This window comes from Amblyraja radiata, chromosome 17, assembly GCF_010909765.2.
Source record: "Amblyraja radiata isolate CabotCenter1 chromosome 17, sAmbRad1.1.pri, whole genome shotgun sequence".
Lineage (NCBI taxonomy): Eukaryota > Metazoa > Chordata > Chondrichthyes > Rajiformes > Rajidae > Amblyraja > Amblyraja radiata.
The window spans coordinates 16,241,152-16,256,907 of record NC_045972.1 but is presented as its reverse complement, the minus strand read 5'-3'; the positions used below and the strand labels follow the sequence as shown (position 1 = coordinate 16,256,907).

At 42.0% G+C, this 15,756-nt stretch overlaps 1 protein-coding gene across 1 annotated transcript in view; it reads right to left on the bottom strand.

The window, feature by feature from the left end:
- Nucleotides 1-15,756, bottom strand: part of atp2c2 (ATPase secretory pathway Ca2+ transporting 2) — a 70,924-nt gene that overhangs the window by 16,926 nt on the left and 38,242 nt on the right. Inside the window, exons 10-18 of the mRNA XM_033035784.1 lie at nucleotides 15,048-15,123; nucleotides 14,040-14,106; nucleotides 10,399-10,523; nucleotides 9,584-9,681; nucleotides 5,352-5,453; nucleotides 4,021-4,110; nucleotides 2,679-2,780; nucleotides 2,429-2,585; nucleotides 1,534-1,704 (exon numbers count right to left, since the gene is read on the bottom strand). Coding sequence (XP_032891675.1) covers nucleotides 1,534-1,704; nucleotides 2,429-2,585; nucleotides 2,679-2,780; nucleotides 4,021-4,110; nucleotides 5,352-5,453; nucleotides 9,584-9,681; nucleotides 10,399-10,523; nucleotides 14,040-14,106; nucleotides 15,048-15,123 — 988 coding nt within the window. The remainder of the gene's footprint in view (nucleotides 1-1,533; nucleotides 1,705-2,428; nucleotides 2,586-2,678; nucleotides 2,781-4,020; nucleotides 4,111-5,351; nucleotides 5,454-9,583; nucleotides 9,682-10,398; nucleotides 10,524-14,039; nucleotides 14,107-15,047; nucleotides 15,124-15,756) is intronic.

The window sequence follows — 15,756 nt, the reverse complement described above, 5'->3', positions numbered from 1 at the left end:
GGCTTTGTTCATTGTACAGAGGTTTACTACACACTGAAAGAAGAGAAATTGAGATACCAAATTTAAAATGCAAGGTATTTGTTGTAACAGCTGTGTTTGTGTTAAAAGAAGCAATCTTCCCTTTATAAACCAGCCATATACTGAAGGTCCTTTCATTTCAGTAATTACATTTCTTAATGAAAAGAAAGCAGAAGAGAGTAGAAACAAAAAACTGCAGATGCTGCTTCATACCAAAGATAGACACAAAGGACTGTAGTAACTCAGAGCGTCAGGCAGTATCTCCGAAACAAAAGGATGGGTGACGCTTCAGGTCAGGACCCTTCTTCAGACCGTCTGAAGTAGGGTTCTGACCCGAAGCTTCACCCATCGTTTTTCTCCTGAGATGCTCTCTGACCCGTTGAGTTACTACAGCACCTTGTATCTAGCAAGCAGAATACACGTTGGACTGATACAACTTCAATGTCCCTTGAATTCTCCAGGACAAAGTATGCAACTTGATTGATGCTCTGTCTTACACTCTAAACATGCATTCCATACACTATGGGTCCATTATGACAGCATGATCTACAAAATCTAATGCAGCAATCCACCAAAGTTTCATCAACAAAACCAGTGACCTCTACCACCATGAAGAACAAGCAGAGAAAAGGCAAGGAGATCTCTCACAAGTTACTTTCAAGTCACACAGCATCCGACCTGAATAAATATTGTTGATTATTCAAGTCATCGAGTCCACATAATGGAATTCACTATTCAAGCAGACTATTTGAAAGTACTTCCACCAAGGAGATCATTATCATTCTCTAAAGGGTATTTAGGGATTGGTATCGTGCTGATCCTGTCTTCAACACTTACATCACATAAATGAATATAAAGAGATTCACGGCAGCAAACAAAATGCAGTGCCAACCAGTGGGGCAATGGTGAGAGTCACACATAAAATCCCTGCTAAAGAGCTTGCGATGCCACAACTACTTCCCTTTCAATTCTTCATTCCTTCATCCATTCAATTTTCAATTTGTGGAATTAAACTCAATTTACCCAGAGTTTTGTAAATTATAATGAACATATGATGGGAATTTTTAAATACATTTTGAATTCTGCCATGTGTTAAACCAGCACAAGCTTAAATAGGGTGGCACAGTGGTACAGCTGCTGCCTTACAGCGCCAGAGAACAATGCTCGGTCCTGACCTCGGGTGCTGTCTGTGTGGAGTTTGCATCTTTCTCCCTGTGACAGCGTTGGTTTGTTCCAGGTGCTCCGGATTCTTCCTACATCCCAAAGACACGCGGGTTTGTTGGTTATTGGCCTCCGTAAATTGCCTATCGTGTGTAGGGAATGCATGCAAAAGTGGGATAGCATAGAACTAGTGCGAATGGGTGATCGATGGTCAGCGCGGACACAGTGGGACAAAGGGCCTGCTTCCATGCTAAATTAAACTAAAGAACTGCAATAAACCTAAAGGCAAAAAAAATAATCCACTGAAACATGTGTAGGTCAAGAACAATTCTGGGATGTCAAATTTCAACATACCTATTGAAATGGCTGTTGCCATGGAGTCTCCAGTGACCATCTTTATAGCAACTCCAGAATTCTGAAGCATTTGAACCGCTGCTTTGACTTCAGTCCTTGGTGGGTCAATTATACCAATGAATCCTAAGAAGGTAAGTTCGCCCAATTCACATCCAACAGCTAGAGTCAGCACTGGAAAGAGCAAACTGGTAATTAATAACAAACCTGACCTTTTCCTGATATATTCTACACCATGGGGCATAAAAAGAAAATCTTTCTCTATTATAGGAATTAAACCATCCAAGTTGTAACAAATAATTTTTCAGAACTTCAATCAATAACATATGCAGGGAATGGATTTGCATCACTAATGAAAGAGCTAATTGTCAAATCTAATAGTCAAATCTAAAATGGAGTCGTTCTTCTATGAGGACTCAGGGGAGATAGACTGTACATAGAGGGACTGTACAAGCACTGCTGCAAGGGCACTCACAGTATGTGTGAAAATAATAAACCTAAAAGTAAACATCACAGATTCAATTATTTTCATTACTCAGCATTTTACTTCCTCTAAGAATAGCAAAGGAATCTGTAAGGAATCCTGGACCACTATATTTATACCAGGTGTTGGATTGGGATTATATAGTTACTGTCCCAGATATTTTGCCATATAAACTCAGACAGGACACAATCCATAACAGTTTTGCAATAAAGATCAACCTATAATCTTAGCAGATGCATATATAAAACAGATATCTTCAAAAGATTTTTTAATGAAGAACGCAGGTAATTAAATTGGAACAATATACTATAGAAAATAACTGGAATTTATATCTTGATACTCAATGCATTAGAATTAGAAATAAATAATTATGCACTTTTGGATGAAAATATTTAGCAGAATAAGGGATCTTACCACGTAGGCCCGCTTCTCCCAGTTTTGCTTGTTGTTGGACGTACAACGCCCGCTGTTGAGGTGTGAGCGGTACCGGCATGCCACTGTTGTTATACTTGCTACAATACTGAATAACTGCCTCGTATGCACCTTTCATGAAGTAAATTTCTTCAATTTCCTTAAAATCACATTAAAACTGTTAATGTTGACCAGGTATTGTGCTTTAAAACATATATATATATTTCAATTTGATGACCAAAATAGCTCCTACCTGACTTTTATGGACACATTTAACAGCCATCCATTTCTTTTCTGAACTAAATGGATATTCCTTCTTCCTTATATAGTTCTGCTCAGCCTGATCAAGGTCCATCTTTAATATAATTTAAAACAAACATTATTCAATGATTTTAACAAAGTGATTTCATTTAAGATCTACACTTGAATAAAAATGATACACTACACCATTAAAAAAATCAGCAAGAAAACATGGTGTTAGCAATAATCTTTTAGCGCTTCCTGCCTTACATGTTTGTACGCTGATAAACCATGAATCACATTTCTCTGACCATCGTCCAATCTATTGCTATTTAAGGAAATATTACACCATCGTTTCCTACCAAAGTGGATATTTACACATTAAATTTCAAGTGTCATGTCCCAGCCTTCCTATATCCTCTTGAAGTTTTCTCGGTGTCCTCTTCATACCCACACGTCCGACTAGCTTTGCGTCATTAGTAAACCTGCGCGACCCGACCCAGGAGATTCGGGGGCTCCAGCCGCCGGCCAGGTGGACGGTGACACCGGGAGCCCGCGGGTCCCTGCTGGGAGACCGCATTTCGGGGCTTCCGCAACGGCGACTTCTCCCGCCCGAGTTGCGGGGTTGAGGATGACCTGGAGTGGGTCCTTACATCGCCCGGCGCGGCTTTAAATGGCCGCGGGACTTGTTAGCGCACGCCGGGGGCTCCAACACCAAGACCCGGAGCACGGCCTTGCATCACCCGGCGCGGCTTTATAATTGCCGCGGGACTTATTTACCATCGCCCGCCGGGGGCTTTGACTCTGACATCGGGAGGAGAACGAGGAGTGCAGGGGAGAGATAAGTCTTTGCCTTCCATCACAGTGAGGAGGAGATTCACTGTGATGGATGTTTGTGTAAATTGTGTTGTGTCTTGGTTCTTCTTCTTGTTTGTATGACTGTATTGTATTGTATTGTATTGTTGAATCCAATTTACTAATATGGATCGCAAATTGCTTCCTTAAAAGCTGCGAACATCCGAAAGCAGATTAGTTATTGGCTTCCACCACCTTTTTACTTTCCTAAAACCTTGGGAGGAGGGTCCAAAACTTGTAACATTTTAATTATCTTTCTAATGGGGATTAAAGCAATTGGGTTTGTGACCATTCACCTGAGCAGACAGTAGTCATCTCTTCAGTAGAATTTTCATCAAAGCACCGCGATTGTAAACAATTATGTTTTGGCAAATGTCTGTCCCTTTTCTGCTCCAATGTTCTGCTCTTTTAAGATACCCTGATCATTTACCACATGTTCTGACCTGGAGTTGTTGTTTTGATCCATATAGAATATGAAGATTAAAATAGCTTCACTTTACCTTCATTGCAAGTGCAATTAAGGCTCCTTCTGTTGGCTGTCCTATCAAGGTGTCTTCATTAATTGCAGCATTATTGCATAAATATCCAGCCTAAGATAAACATATATCGAACATGAGTCATGTTAATATGCTTTAATTCACTGTAAATGTGGAAACACATACAATCACAGTAGCGCAACTAGTAGAGCTGCTGCCTCACAGCTCCAGTGATCTATTTGTTGGCTGTGTGGAGTTTACACATTCTTCCTTTGACTAAATGGGCTTCCACTGTGCGCTCTGGCTTCCTCCCACATCTCAGGTTGGTAGATTAATTAGGATTGAGCGGGGGGTGGGATTTGATGAGAATGTGGGAAGAATAATGTGGGATTGGCGCAGAATTTGTGTAAATAGGTGCTTGATAGTTAGTGTGGACTTGGAAGGTCAGCAGGCCTGTCTCTGTGCTGCATGTCTCCCAAAAACTAAGAAGATGAACCTCTCTGCTGTCATCCCGAAACCCCACAATTAACGCGAGTCTTCCTACAAATCAATGCAGATCAGGTGTCATTGAGAAACATTTGTGTGCCCTGTACTCTGCCCACAGATTGCTCACTATGTTTGCTCCAGAACTGATTCATGAGACTTTTTTTCTTAGTTTACAGAATGCAGGCATACTTCCAATCCATCATTGCCCATAGACCGAGGGCATTTCAGAACCAACCATATTAATAGGGTTAGAGCCACATACATGCCAGACCAAGAGAGGAGAGCGAATTCCTTTCACTTGGCAATATTATTGAGCCAGATGGATATTTATGACAATATTTCATGACCACAATTACTGATGGTAACTCTTTATTCCCGATTTATTTAATTTCATGCACATACATTTTCCAGCTGCCATGGTAGCTGCCATCTGAAATCATGCTTCTGGGTAATTGGTAACATTTTATTGTGCATATTTCAATAATATAATCACAATAAGATGAGAAGTTTCTTAAATGTGTACTCTATTGAAATAGGAAAAATTCAACCTGCTAGTTACAACTTCATCCGTCTTCCCAATGCATATTGATGAAATTGCTGGCATAATGCACTTATTCCCCAGTAGCCCAGCTTCTAACTCTGGGTCCTGATTTGGCTCAAGGCTTCAGTACAGTCTGGGCGGGACATGGATGCTAAATCTGAACTTTAGAAAGGAGACTACAATAACCACCCCTCATATGGGAAAATCTTTGGCACTTCAATGCCATTTTTGGTACCTCTGCCTTCTCAAAAACAGCTCAAAGCGGACTATAAAGATCAGTGTTGCCAGTGACAGAGAGAACCAAATAACACATTTTTAAACTACTCACCTCAACCAGTTTTCCTATTGACACATTGGAGAATGCCTTTATGAGTTCTCCACTGGGTAACAAATGAACATCACCCTTTCCATTGTATCCTGTACCAGTTACCTATAAAAAATAAAGATAATATTTTGCTTAAAAACATTCACCACCCATAATGTAACTATGCAATTAATCAGGCATTATTTGGAAACACTTAACCTCAGAGCCGCTGGTCAATTTTGGCATTATTTATCGATATTAAAAATACTCCAGCTAGTTTGTATTTCAAATTATAATATGCATATTATGCATTTTTATAAGAATGTTACTAATCGCAAGATCTTTCCCGAAACACATTATCATAATTTTATTGATATTGAATAGCATATATTTGGGGGCAACATTTACTTGTAGTCTTAGAATTACTACCGCTTATGTCAAAGTAAGAGAAATATGAAATTAAAGTAATATTCGTTACATTTTAATTTTGCTCATCTTTTAGTACAAGTACTTTGGAACAGTGTTCAAAAAGGAACTGCAGATGCTGGAATATCGAAGGTACACAAAATTGCTGGGTAAACTCAGCGGGTTTGGAACTTTGGAACAGTGTTGCTGCCTTAAAGCACCAAAGATCCAGGTTTGATCCTGACTAGGGGTGCTGTATGTACAGAGTTTGTACATTCTTCCTGTGACCACGTGCGTTTTCTCGGGGTGCTTTGGTTTCCTCCCACACTTCAAAGACGTACAGGTTTGTAGGTTAATTGGCTTCTGTAAATTTTACCTAGTGTGTAGGATAGTGTCAGCATTTGGGACGATTGCTAGTCGGTGCACACTCGGTGGGTCAAAGGGCCTGTTTCCACACTGTATCTCCGAAGTCTAATGTATTTTTAATGCCAAATAGTGCTTCTGGAGCGTGTTAAATATTTTCATCTGTACCTCACTTTTTAATTGGGTAAAGCTATCATCTATGAGCTGTATATCCCTGTCTTCAAATAATAAGTGAGTTTGTTTGCTTTGGGCATTTATTTTTGAGTACGAGTAAGCATAACTTCTGTCCTCCCCACATGTATGCATTTAAAATTAAAATGGTAAAGTCCGTGTAAGTGTTGCTATGCTGTTCTGTAGACTGGACACCTGCACCCCTTGCTAAAGGAACGTGCCTAACCATCTGTTACAACATGAAGGTAGACAAATTACCTACTTTCTACCTCAACTAACAGCCAAAAACTTTGGATTTAAAGTATCTTTCAAATTAAAGGCGTTGCATTAAATGTAATTTTCATTGCCATGCCTGGAAATTCATGGACTATTGATAGTACTTAACAAGCCATGTATAACAGTGACGTGCTTATTCCATGCCTAAAATTCTGAGTACTGACACAATGCGTGGGTATTACTCTCAACTTTGAAGTCTGCATGCCTCTGTGAGAATTCTTACGTCTGGCTAGTTGATGAAACTCTATGCCCCAGATTCAAGAGAAGTGATATCCTACAACAATAACACAGAGCTCTGTAAAATTGCATTGTGGTTTAGTCTCCCTGCCAGAAGAATGATGCACATATTACAGAGGAGGTAAAATGAAGGTTCACCAAATTGATTCCTAGGATAGGAGGATTCTATTAGGTTGTGTATATCCAGTCCGTTTGGCTGTTTAGATAAGTGAGAGGTGATCTCACTGAAACTTCATATGCTTATGGGAATCTTAGAGGCGGCACAGTGACTCAGCGGTAAAGATGCTGCCTTACAGTGCTGGCAGCGCTGGAGACCCGGGTTCGATCATGACTACGGGGGCTGCTGTACAGAGTTTGTACGTTCTCCCCACGACTACATGGGTTTTCTACGAGATCTTCATTTTTCTACCATACTCCAAAGACGTACAGGTTTGTAGGTGGCCGACTAGGAAAAGGGGAGATGCAGCGAGACCTGGGTGTCATGGTACACCAGTCATTGAAAGTGGGCATGCAGGTGCAGCAGGCAGTGAAGAAAGCGAATGGTATGTTAGCTTTCATAGCAAAAGGATTTGAGTATAGGAGCAGGGAGGTTCTACTGCAGTTGTACAGGGTCTTGGTGAGACCACACCTGGAGTATTGCGTACAGTTTTGGTCTCCAAATCTGAGGAAGGACATTATTGCCATAGAGGGAGTGCAGAGAAGGTTCACCAGACTGATTCCTGGGATGTCAGGACTGTCTTATGAAGAAAGACTGGATAGACTTGGTTTATACTCTCTAGAATTTAGGAGATTGAGAGGGGATCTTATAGAAACTTACAAAATTCTTAAGGGGTTGGACAGGCTAGATGCAGGAAGATTGCTCCCGATGTTGGGGAAGTCCAGGACAAGGGGTCACAGCTTAAGGATAAGGGGGAAATCCTTTAAAACCGAGATGAGAAAAACTTTTTTCACACAGAGAGTGGTGAATCTCTGGAACTCCCTGCCACAGAGGGTAGTCGAGGCCAGTTCATTGGCTATATTTAAGAGGGAGTTAGATTTGGCCCTTGTGGCTAAGGGGATCAGAGGGTATGGAGAGAAGGCAGGTACGGGATACTGAGTTGGATGATCAGCCATGATCATATTGAATGGCGGTGCAGGCTCGAAGGGCCGAATGGCCTACTCCTGCACCTAATTTCTATGTTTCTATGTTTCTATGTTAGTTGGCTAGGTGTATGTGTAAATTGTCTCCAGCATGTGTAGGATAGTGTTAATGTGCGGGGATTGCTGGTCGATACATACTCGGTGGGCCGAAGGGCCTGCTTCCGCTCCGTATCGCAAAATTAAACTAAACATTAACTCAATTTCTCTTTCCACATTTGCTGCCTGACCTGATGAGTGTTTTAGCATTTTATGTTTTTAATTCAACACTCATGGGGCTTGGTAAATGTAGAGATGTCCTTTCCCTTGGCTGGAGTTTCTAAAAGCTGGGGTCATTCTCAAAGTAATTGGTTGGTAATTGGGTCAAGCATGAAAATAATATTTTCTTTCAGCGGGTACTGAATCTTTGAAATTTTCTACCCAAAAGGGGTGCGGAGGCTCAATCACAACGTATATTTAGTATAGAGATTGACAAACGTTTGGCTATTCAAGGAATTAAGGAATGTAGGGTTAATGCAGGAAGTGGCACTGAGATAAAAGATATATTTTTTAGTTTAGTTTAGTTCATTTCACTCCAGCCATCGGGAAGCAATATATAGGATCCTGAAAACTGTAATGTCCAGGTTAAGGAACAGCTGCTTCCTTACAGCCATCAAGCTATTAAACATAACAACGTCTAAATAATCATTGAATAAGCTCTGAACTATAGACTTGGGGGGCATTGGTTTTGTCTTTTTGCACTATTATTGTGTGTTGTGTGCGCATGTGTGGGTCTATTATATATGCAGAACTTCATTTTGCTTATATTATTTTCATATTCTGTTGTGTGGTTGCAAGTAAGAATGTAATTGTTCTGTTTGGGACATATGACAATCAAATACTTCACTCTTGACCCTCGACAGCATGGAAACAAGCCCTTCGGCCCAACGAGTTCATGGGTACCATTCACACTAGTTCTATTTTATCCCACTCACATCCGTTCCCTGCCTCTGAACATTAATGAATTCCTTTGCAGGAATGAAAGATTACATGATCCACTCTTGCTTCTATTTCATGTAATTTCTTACAGAAGGTATATCTTTAACCAGAGGCCAGGAGAATGGAGGTCCAGGATAAGAAACCTACGAAACCTCTGTGGGCAGTTGTGTCCAAAGTGCATAGTTTAAGCAGTTCCTTTGCCATTCAGATAAAAATTTAGAAATTCAATTTGCTGCTTCCAAAAAATGCAAGTACAGGCATGAGGGACTGGGTGAGCGAGATCTGGAGCATTTCCCCATGGCATGTTTTCTTCTCTTGGTAAATTTAGTAACTTTCTTCATAGTTATGGCGGCGCAGTTGTGCAGCAGTTGAGCTGCTGCATTATGACGCCTGAGACCCGTGTCCGATCCTGACTTCGGGTGCAGTCTGTACGGAGAGTATACGTTCTCCCTGTGACTGTATAGGTTTTCTCCTGGTGCTCCAGTTTCCTCCCACACGTCCAAAGGCATACAGATTTGTAGGTTAATTGGTTTCGGTAAAAGTTGTATATTGTCCCTAGTGTGTAGGATAGTGCTAGTGAAGTGGGTGATCTTTGGTCAGAGCAGGCTCTGTGGGCCGAAGGGCTTGTTTCCACACTGTATCTCTCGGCTAAATTCTTAAGTTAGTTTTTAAGGTACTTTAATACCAACCTCTGCCTGCGTGCCATCTGATGCAAGTAATCGTGTTACAGTCATCTGATTGGCTGTAAGGGTGCCAGTCTTATCGGAGCAGATGACATTACAGCAACCTATAAATAAACAGCAAGCTTAATAATTACCTGCTTTAGGAGCAGTACTTAATTCTCCCCAAAAGTACTCAAGAATTAACTTGTAAATTAAGATATCAAGACAGGGTACTTCAGATGCCATGGCAGTTCGGAGTGTTTTTCAAGAAATAGATAGAGTAAAAGTATTGTCATTTTGCCCAGAATAGTGTAATCGAGAATTAGACGATATAGGTTTAAGGCGGGGGGGGGGGGGAATATTTAATACAAACCTGAGGGACAATGTTTTTTTAATATAAAACGCAAAGGGGATGGGTATATGCAACAAGCAGCCAGAGAAGGTAGATGAGGCAGGTACTATCATAACATTTAAAAGACTTTTGAACAGGTAAATGCATAGGAAATGTTTAGAAGGATATGGACCAAATGCAGGCAGGTGCGACTAGTGTAATTGCGGCTTGTTGGTCAGCATTGTCAAGTTGGGCCAAAGGGCCTGTTTTCCACGTTGTCTGATTTTATGACTCTAAAAATAACTCTATGCAGAGCAAATGTAGACATAATTAGACATCTTTTGTTAATTATACAAAATATATTTTTTAACAAATTGACTCTTCCACATACTGATACATCTCGGCAATTTTTTTCTGGAAGCAAGTAACAAAGTCCAAGTTATTCAAAGATAAAATAAATCACAATGTTAACTTCAAAAAGTTAAAGTTACCAAGTAAGTTGTTGACTTACCCAGCGTTTCCACCACAGGAAGTTTCTTTACTATGACTCTCTTTTTCGACATTCGAATCACACCTAGAGCTAATGTTACCGTGACAACGATTGGTAGGCCTTCTGGAATAGCCGCGACAGCCAGGCTATCAAAGAACAAAGAACTGTGTTACAGTCAGGACTGATCCTATCTGGCCTCAGAATACATATCTCTATGAGATAACAGCTGCAATCTATGATTGTGCAGCATAGTGGCGCTGCATTAGTGTCCTGCCTTACATCGCTTACAGCGCCAGAGACACGGTTCGATCCTGGCTATGGGTGCTGTCTGTACGGAGTATGTATGTTCTCCCCATGACCTGTGTGGGTTTTCTTAGAAAAATGTTGGTTTTGTCCAACACTCCAAAGACGTGCAGGTTTGTAAGTTAATTGGCTTGGTATAAATGTAAAAACTGTCCCTAGTGTAGGATAGTGTTAAATAGTGGGGATTGCTGGTCGGTGCGAACTCGGTGGGCCAAAGGGCCTGTTTCAAAGGTTCAAAGGTTATTTATTGGTCACATACACCTAGGTGTAGTGAAATGCTTCTTGCCAATGCAGCACATAAAGAAAGAATACAGACATAACATTAATAAGAGATTTAAACATAAAGAACATCCCCCCACAATGGCTCCCACCATGAGGGAAGGCACAAAGTCCAGTCCCCAACCCCAGTTCACCCATAGTCGAGCCAATTGAGGCCTCCACAGTTGCCTCTACGGAGGCCCGATGTTCCTGGCCGTTCTCGCCGGGTGATGGTGCTCCGGCGTCGGGAGAGTCCTCACAGCGGCATGGGAACCCTGGAACGGCCGCTTCCGTACTGGAGGCCGCGGCTTCCGAAGCCGACAAGGCCGCGCCGGTTGGAGCTCCACAACTGGCGATCTCGTCGCGAGATCCCAGGCTCCCGGTGTACAGTTCAGCGCCGCCGCCCGCAGCTGGCCGCTCCTCAGACCCGCAGCTCCGCGATGTTGTTCCCGGCGGTCTTCAGCTCACCGGAGCTCCAGCGCGGCGACCCAGGCAAGGCATCGCCCGCTCCACGATAGCGCTCCAGCGCTGTGCCGCTGCCGAAGCCGTGGTTCTGGGCGGTCCCCGTCAGGAAACGCCGCTCCAGGCCCGCTGGTAGGCCGCGAGGACGGGTCGAAACTGCAGCCCGGAGAAAAGCTGCCTCTCCGACCAGGTAGGGACCCTGAAAGGTAGTTTCCCCCTTTCCCCCCCCCCACCCCCCACATAAAAAAGTCTAGAACTCCAGAAACAAAAACACTTTAACTAACTAAAAATTTAAAAAAAAGATGAAAAGACAGACAGCTGCTGGCTGGGCAGCCGCGCACAGGTCAGCGCCCCCTGTTCCACGGTGTATCTCTAAACTAAACTAAACTAAACATAGCTTGGGCACAGAGGGAGCTGTTGGGGGTCATTAGACAGTAATGTGATGTGGGAACCATGGACAAAGTTAGTTTGCTCCAGATAAGGTGCTACATTACCAGCTGATCAACAAAATTGATGCACACTGGATGTTATCCGGTATGCAATGATGAGCAGCAATCAATCATTTTTTGACATGACCATTTAAAGAAATGTCTATAATCTGGAACTCTAACTCTCAATATTAAGGAATGTATATAATTGTGCAAGCCAACAACTAAATGACATTGTGATCTTTGCATAGATATGGTTGGGTTTGCATTCCCATTATTTTGGCTCTGTCAATGATTACAGCCATACTGTATGCCTTGAGTTTCTCAGCTCTGATGTTATTTCAACTGGTAGAAATGTGGAATAGTGACCATTGACTTTTGGGAAACATTGAACTTAGAGTTTCTAAGATATTGCACATCCATTGGCAGTTCTTTCTCTTGAACTTTACCAAAAATGTTATTTTGGGAATCAATGGGATGAAGGTCATATATTGCAGGTAACTTGATAAAGCCATTTTCTTTCAACCTGTGGTATTCACAATTGCTTAGAAATACCATACAATTGACCAATTATCTTCTTCACTAGGAGGGAAATAATAGGTGTTCTTATAGAAAAGGCTGCAATGACTATTTACTAATTAGTGTGGCCTGTCGTTTCCATGCTAGGAATGACCACAGCAAAGTGCTTAGCCAGGTGATAAATAAATGCTTATTATGCAAGATGCAATTGAGCACAAAATGCTGGTGTAACTCGACGGGTCAGGCAGTATCACTGAAGAAAAAAAAAGTGACGTTTCGGGTGAAGACCCTTCTTCAGACTGAGAGTGAAACTTTATTCCTGCCCAGCCGCCCACCCCCACCCCCCCCCCCCCACCCCCCTCCCCGCGGGCCTCCACCAGTGACTCCGCCGACTCTCGTCCCTTCTACGCCAACCAACAGGTCTGAGCCAACACCTCACCTGAGTTCCAGTCTCAACTCCAGGCCTGCCAGCATGGAGGCTCATGGTTCACTCATTCAGTAGCAGGCTTAGCCATAGTGCTAACTTTCAACGAGACCTGCAATACCAAGTCTGAGGTTGCTGGATCTAAAGCTTGAATGCAGCTCCAGATTTGTCCCTTGAAGTTCTCTGCCTATTCCTTACTCATGATCCCAACCACGTCCCCTCCCCCTTGCTATGGATGTTCCTCGAGAGCTGGACCCCGGTGCACTCATCACTCCATGCATCCTGATTGAAGCCAAGTCTGCTTTGTAAATTGTCAGTTGCATCCCTCTCCCTGTTCTGGCCTAATTCCAACCTCTACTTCCCCATGGAAGCTCAGCTTCTCCTAACCCCCGACCCTAGGCCTCCCTCCACTTCACCGCTTGCACTGCTGCCACCACAGCCCAACATCTACCCGAGTTCAGGTCAAGACTCTGTGCCTAGACATCATTCTGTCCAGATGAAGGGGCTTAATCCAAAACATCAGTCTAAATGGTGGATCTTGACCAAAAACATTTCCCTCCACAGCAGCTGTGTGATCCGCTGTGTTCCTCCAGAAGCTCTCCTTTCTTTGCTACATTTTAGAGCATCTGTAGCCTCTTGGGCCTCTATCCGCCCTTGGGGAGTCAGTGGATGAAAATGCTTTGTGCTCACTAATGTGACAAGGTAATGCTTCAGCACCCAAGGCCTTTGTTTTGTATGTAATCGAATTTATTGTAGTGAGGAGCCCATGCACAGTTTATACTTTGTGCACCGTAGATCACCAGTTTAATGAACTTTCCCTCGTGCATAACAATTTCCAGGTCATAAAACCCAACACAAATGTCACTCTGTACAAAATCATGAGAGGAATAGATCGGGTGAACGCACAAAGTCTTTTGCCAAGAGTAGGGGAAATCAAGAATCAGAGGCCATAGGTTTATGGTGAGGGGGAAGATTAAATAGGGACCTCAGGGTTAACTTTTTTTTAACATAATGGGCAGTGTGTGTATGGAACGAGCTGTCGGAGGAGGTAGTTGATGCTGGCACATGTTTAAGAGGAATTTAAATAGGTACATGGAAAGGATAGGTTTAGAGCGATATGGGTCAAATGCAGGCAGGTGGGACTATGTAGATGTGGCATGTTGGTCAGTGTGGGCAAGTTGGGCCAAAGGGCCTGTTTCCGCAGTGTATGACTACGACACTGGTTTTCTGGTGCATCACGTTAAGAAGCAAAATGCTTATATTCTTACCTAACTCCTATGGTAAACATGCCAAGGAGACTCTTCCCTTGTAACCAACCAATCAGCATCATTAAACCTGAAGGGGACAATTTGACATTTGTATTGAAAAATGCAAGAATCATTAATGAAGACATTTGAGGCACATCTTCCACATCGCTGTATATTCTAGGGCCAAAGTAACAACTGTTCCCCAAGCAGTTTTACACTGGAATGCTACAGACCCTTAAAACACTGCCACTTATTCCTTTCAAATATTGGTTTAATTAGGCAGGGCAGGCACAGTCAATCTGCACCAACATTTTGCGTTTAGGATTCTACAACCAAATCGGATTATGATTTGGATATTTTCATAAATAGCCAAACATATGTCAAATCATAAGGTCATAAGTGATAGGAGTAGAATTAGGCCATTTGGCCCATCAATTCTACTCCACCATTCAATCATGGCTGATCTATCTCTCCCACCTAACTCCATTCTCCTGCCTTTCCCCATAACCTCTCTGACATAATCTCCCTCTAATCAATAGGGAAGGACCTTGCACAAAGTAAAAGTGTAATTTCTGTGGGCTCACATTTTTTGTTTATGAAAGGCAACGCCTCAGATGAGAAACTGGCATTATCCTCATTTACCCTGAGTTAATGTTGACAAATTAAGATGCCACAAATCTGCTTGATTGAATAATGTTATTAGTGTTACACCCTGATTAAAATTTAAAATAATCACATACATTATGTTGAAGATAGACACAAAATGCTGGAGTAACTCAATGGGACAGACAGCATCTCTGGAGAGAAGGAATGTGTGAGGTTTCAGGTCAACACCCTTCCTCAGACTGAGAGTCAGGGGGGAGGGAGTTTGGAGATATGGAAGGGTAAGGTGTGAAAATGACAGATCAAAGCAGACGATGTTAAGAACATATATAATGGTTCGTTGTAAGCTGAGTGGAAGGTGACCTACCAACACATGCATTATGTTTATGGGACAAACAGAAAAGAAAGGTTTTTAATACAACTTACCTATTATTGAAAATGAAAACAGCGATAATTGCTTCCCTAACTTATCCATGCTTTTTTGTAAGGGGGTCTTTGGAGCCTAGACAAGTGAGGGGGAAATAATAATTAACAAGTATAAACACATGGCATTGTTTACAAGTTTTCACATGGTTTCATTTCATAACAAATATGCTATAAGCCATAGTAATTGGATTTATTTTCTTCGTACAGTCAACTACATTACATCATAAGGTACATTAGAGTATTCATATAGAAATCAGGAAGTGCAAAATCAGGGGACATCAGCGGGGGAAACCAAAAACTTGCAGAGAAATGTAGCATTTAACCCCCCCCCCCCCCCATGGCCAATAGAAAAAAACAAACTTGGCAGTGAACAGGTTCATGCTTGAAATGCAGAATTGTAACATAGTCATCAGTGAAAAGCAGGTTTCAAATGCAAATGCAAATGTAACTTGTTGCCTTCTGTGAGGTCCAAAAATCTATTGGGTGATACTATCCAGCTGGTTGTATCATCTGAGATGGGTTTAAATAGAAAGTGTATAAGTAGCTGGATGGTAGTGGGAAATGGCCACCTTAAATTCCTGATGGGTAATCTGGCCACTTTACTTCTTCAGAAATTAACTACTTATTGGTAAAGTAGTTAATTTTTCATTAACCATATATGTTCGAGTCAATGTTTAAATTGATTTCAACGTGTGTTAGCATTTAAGGA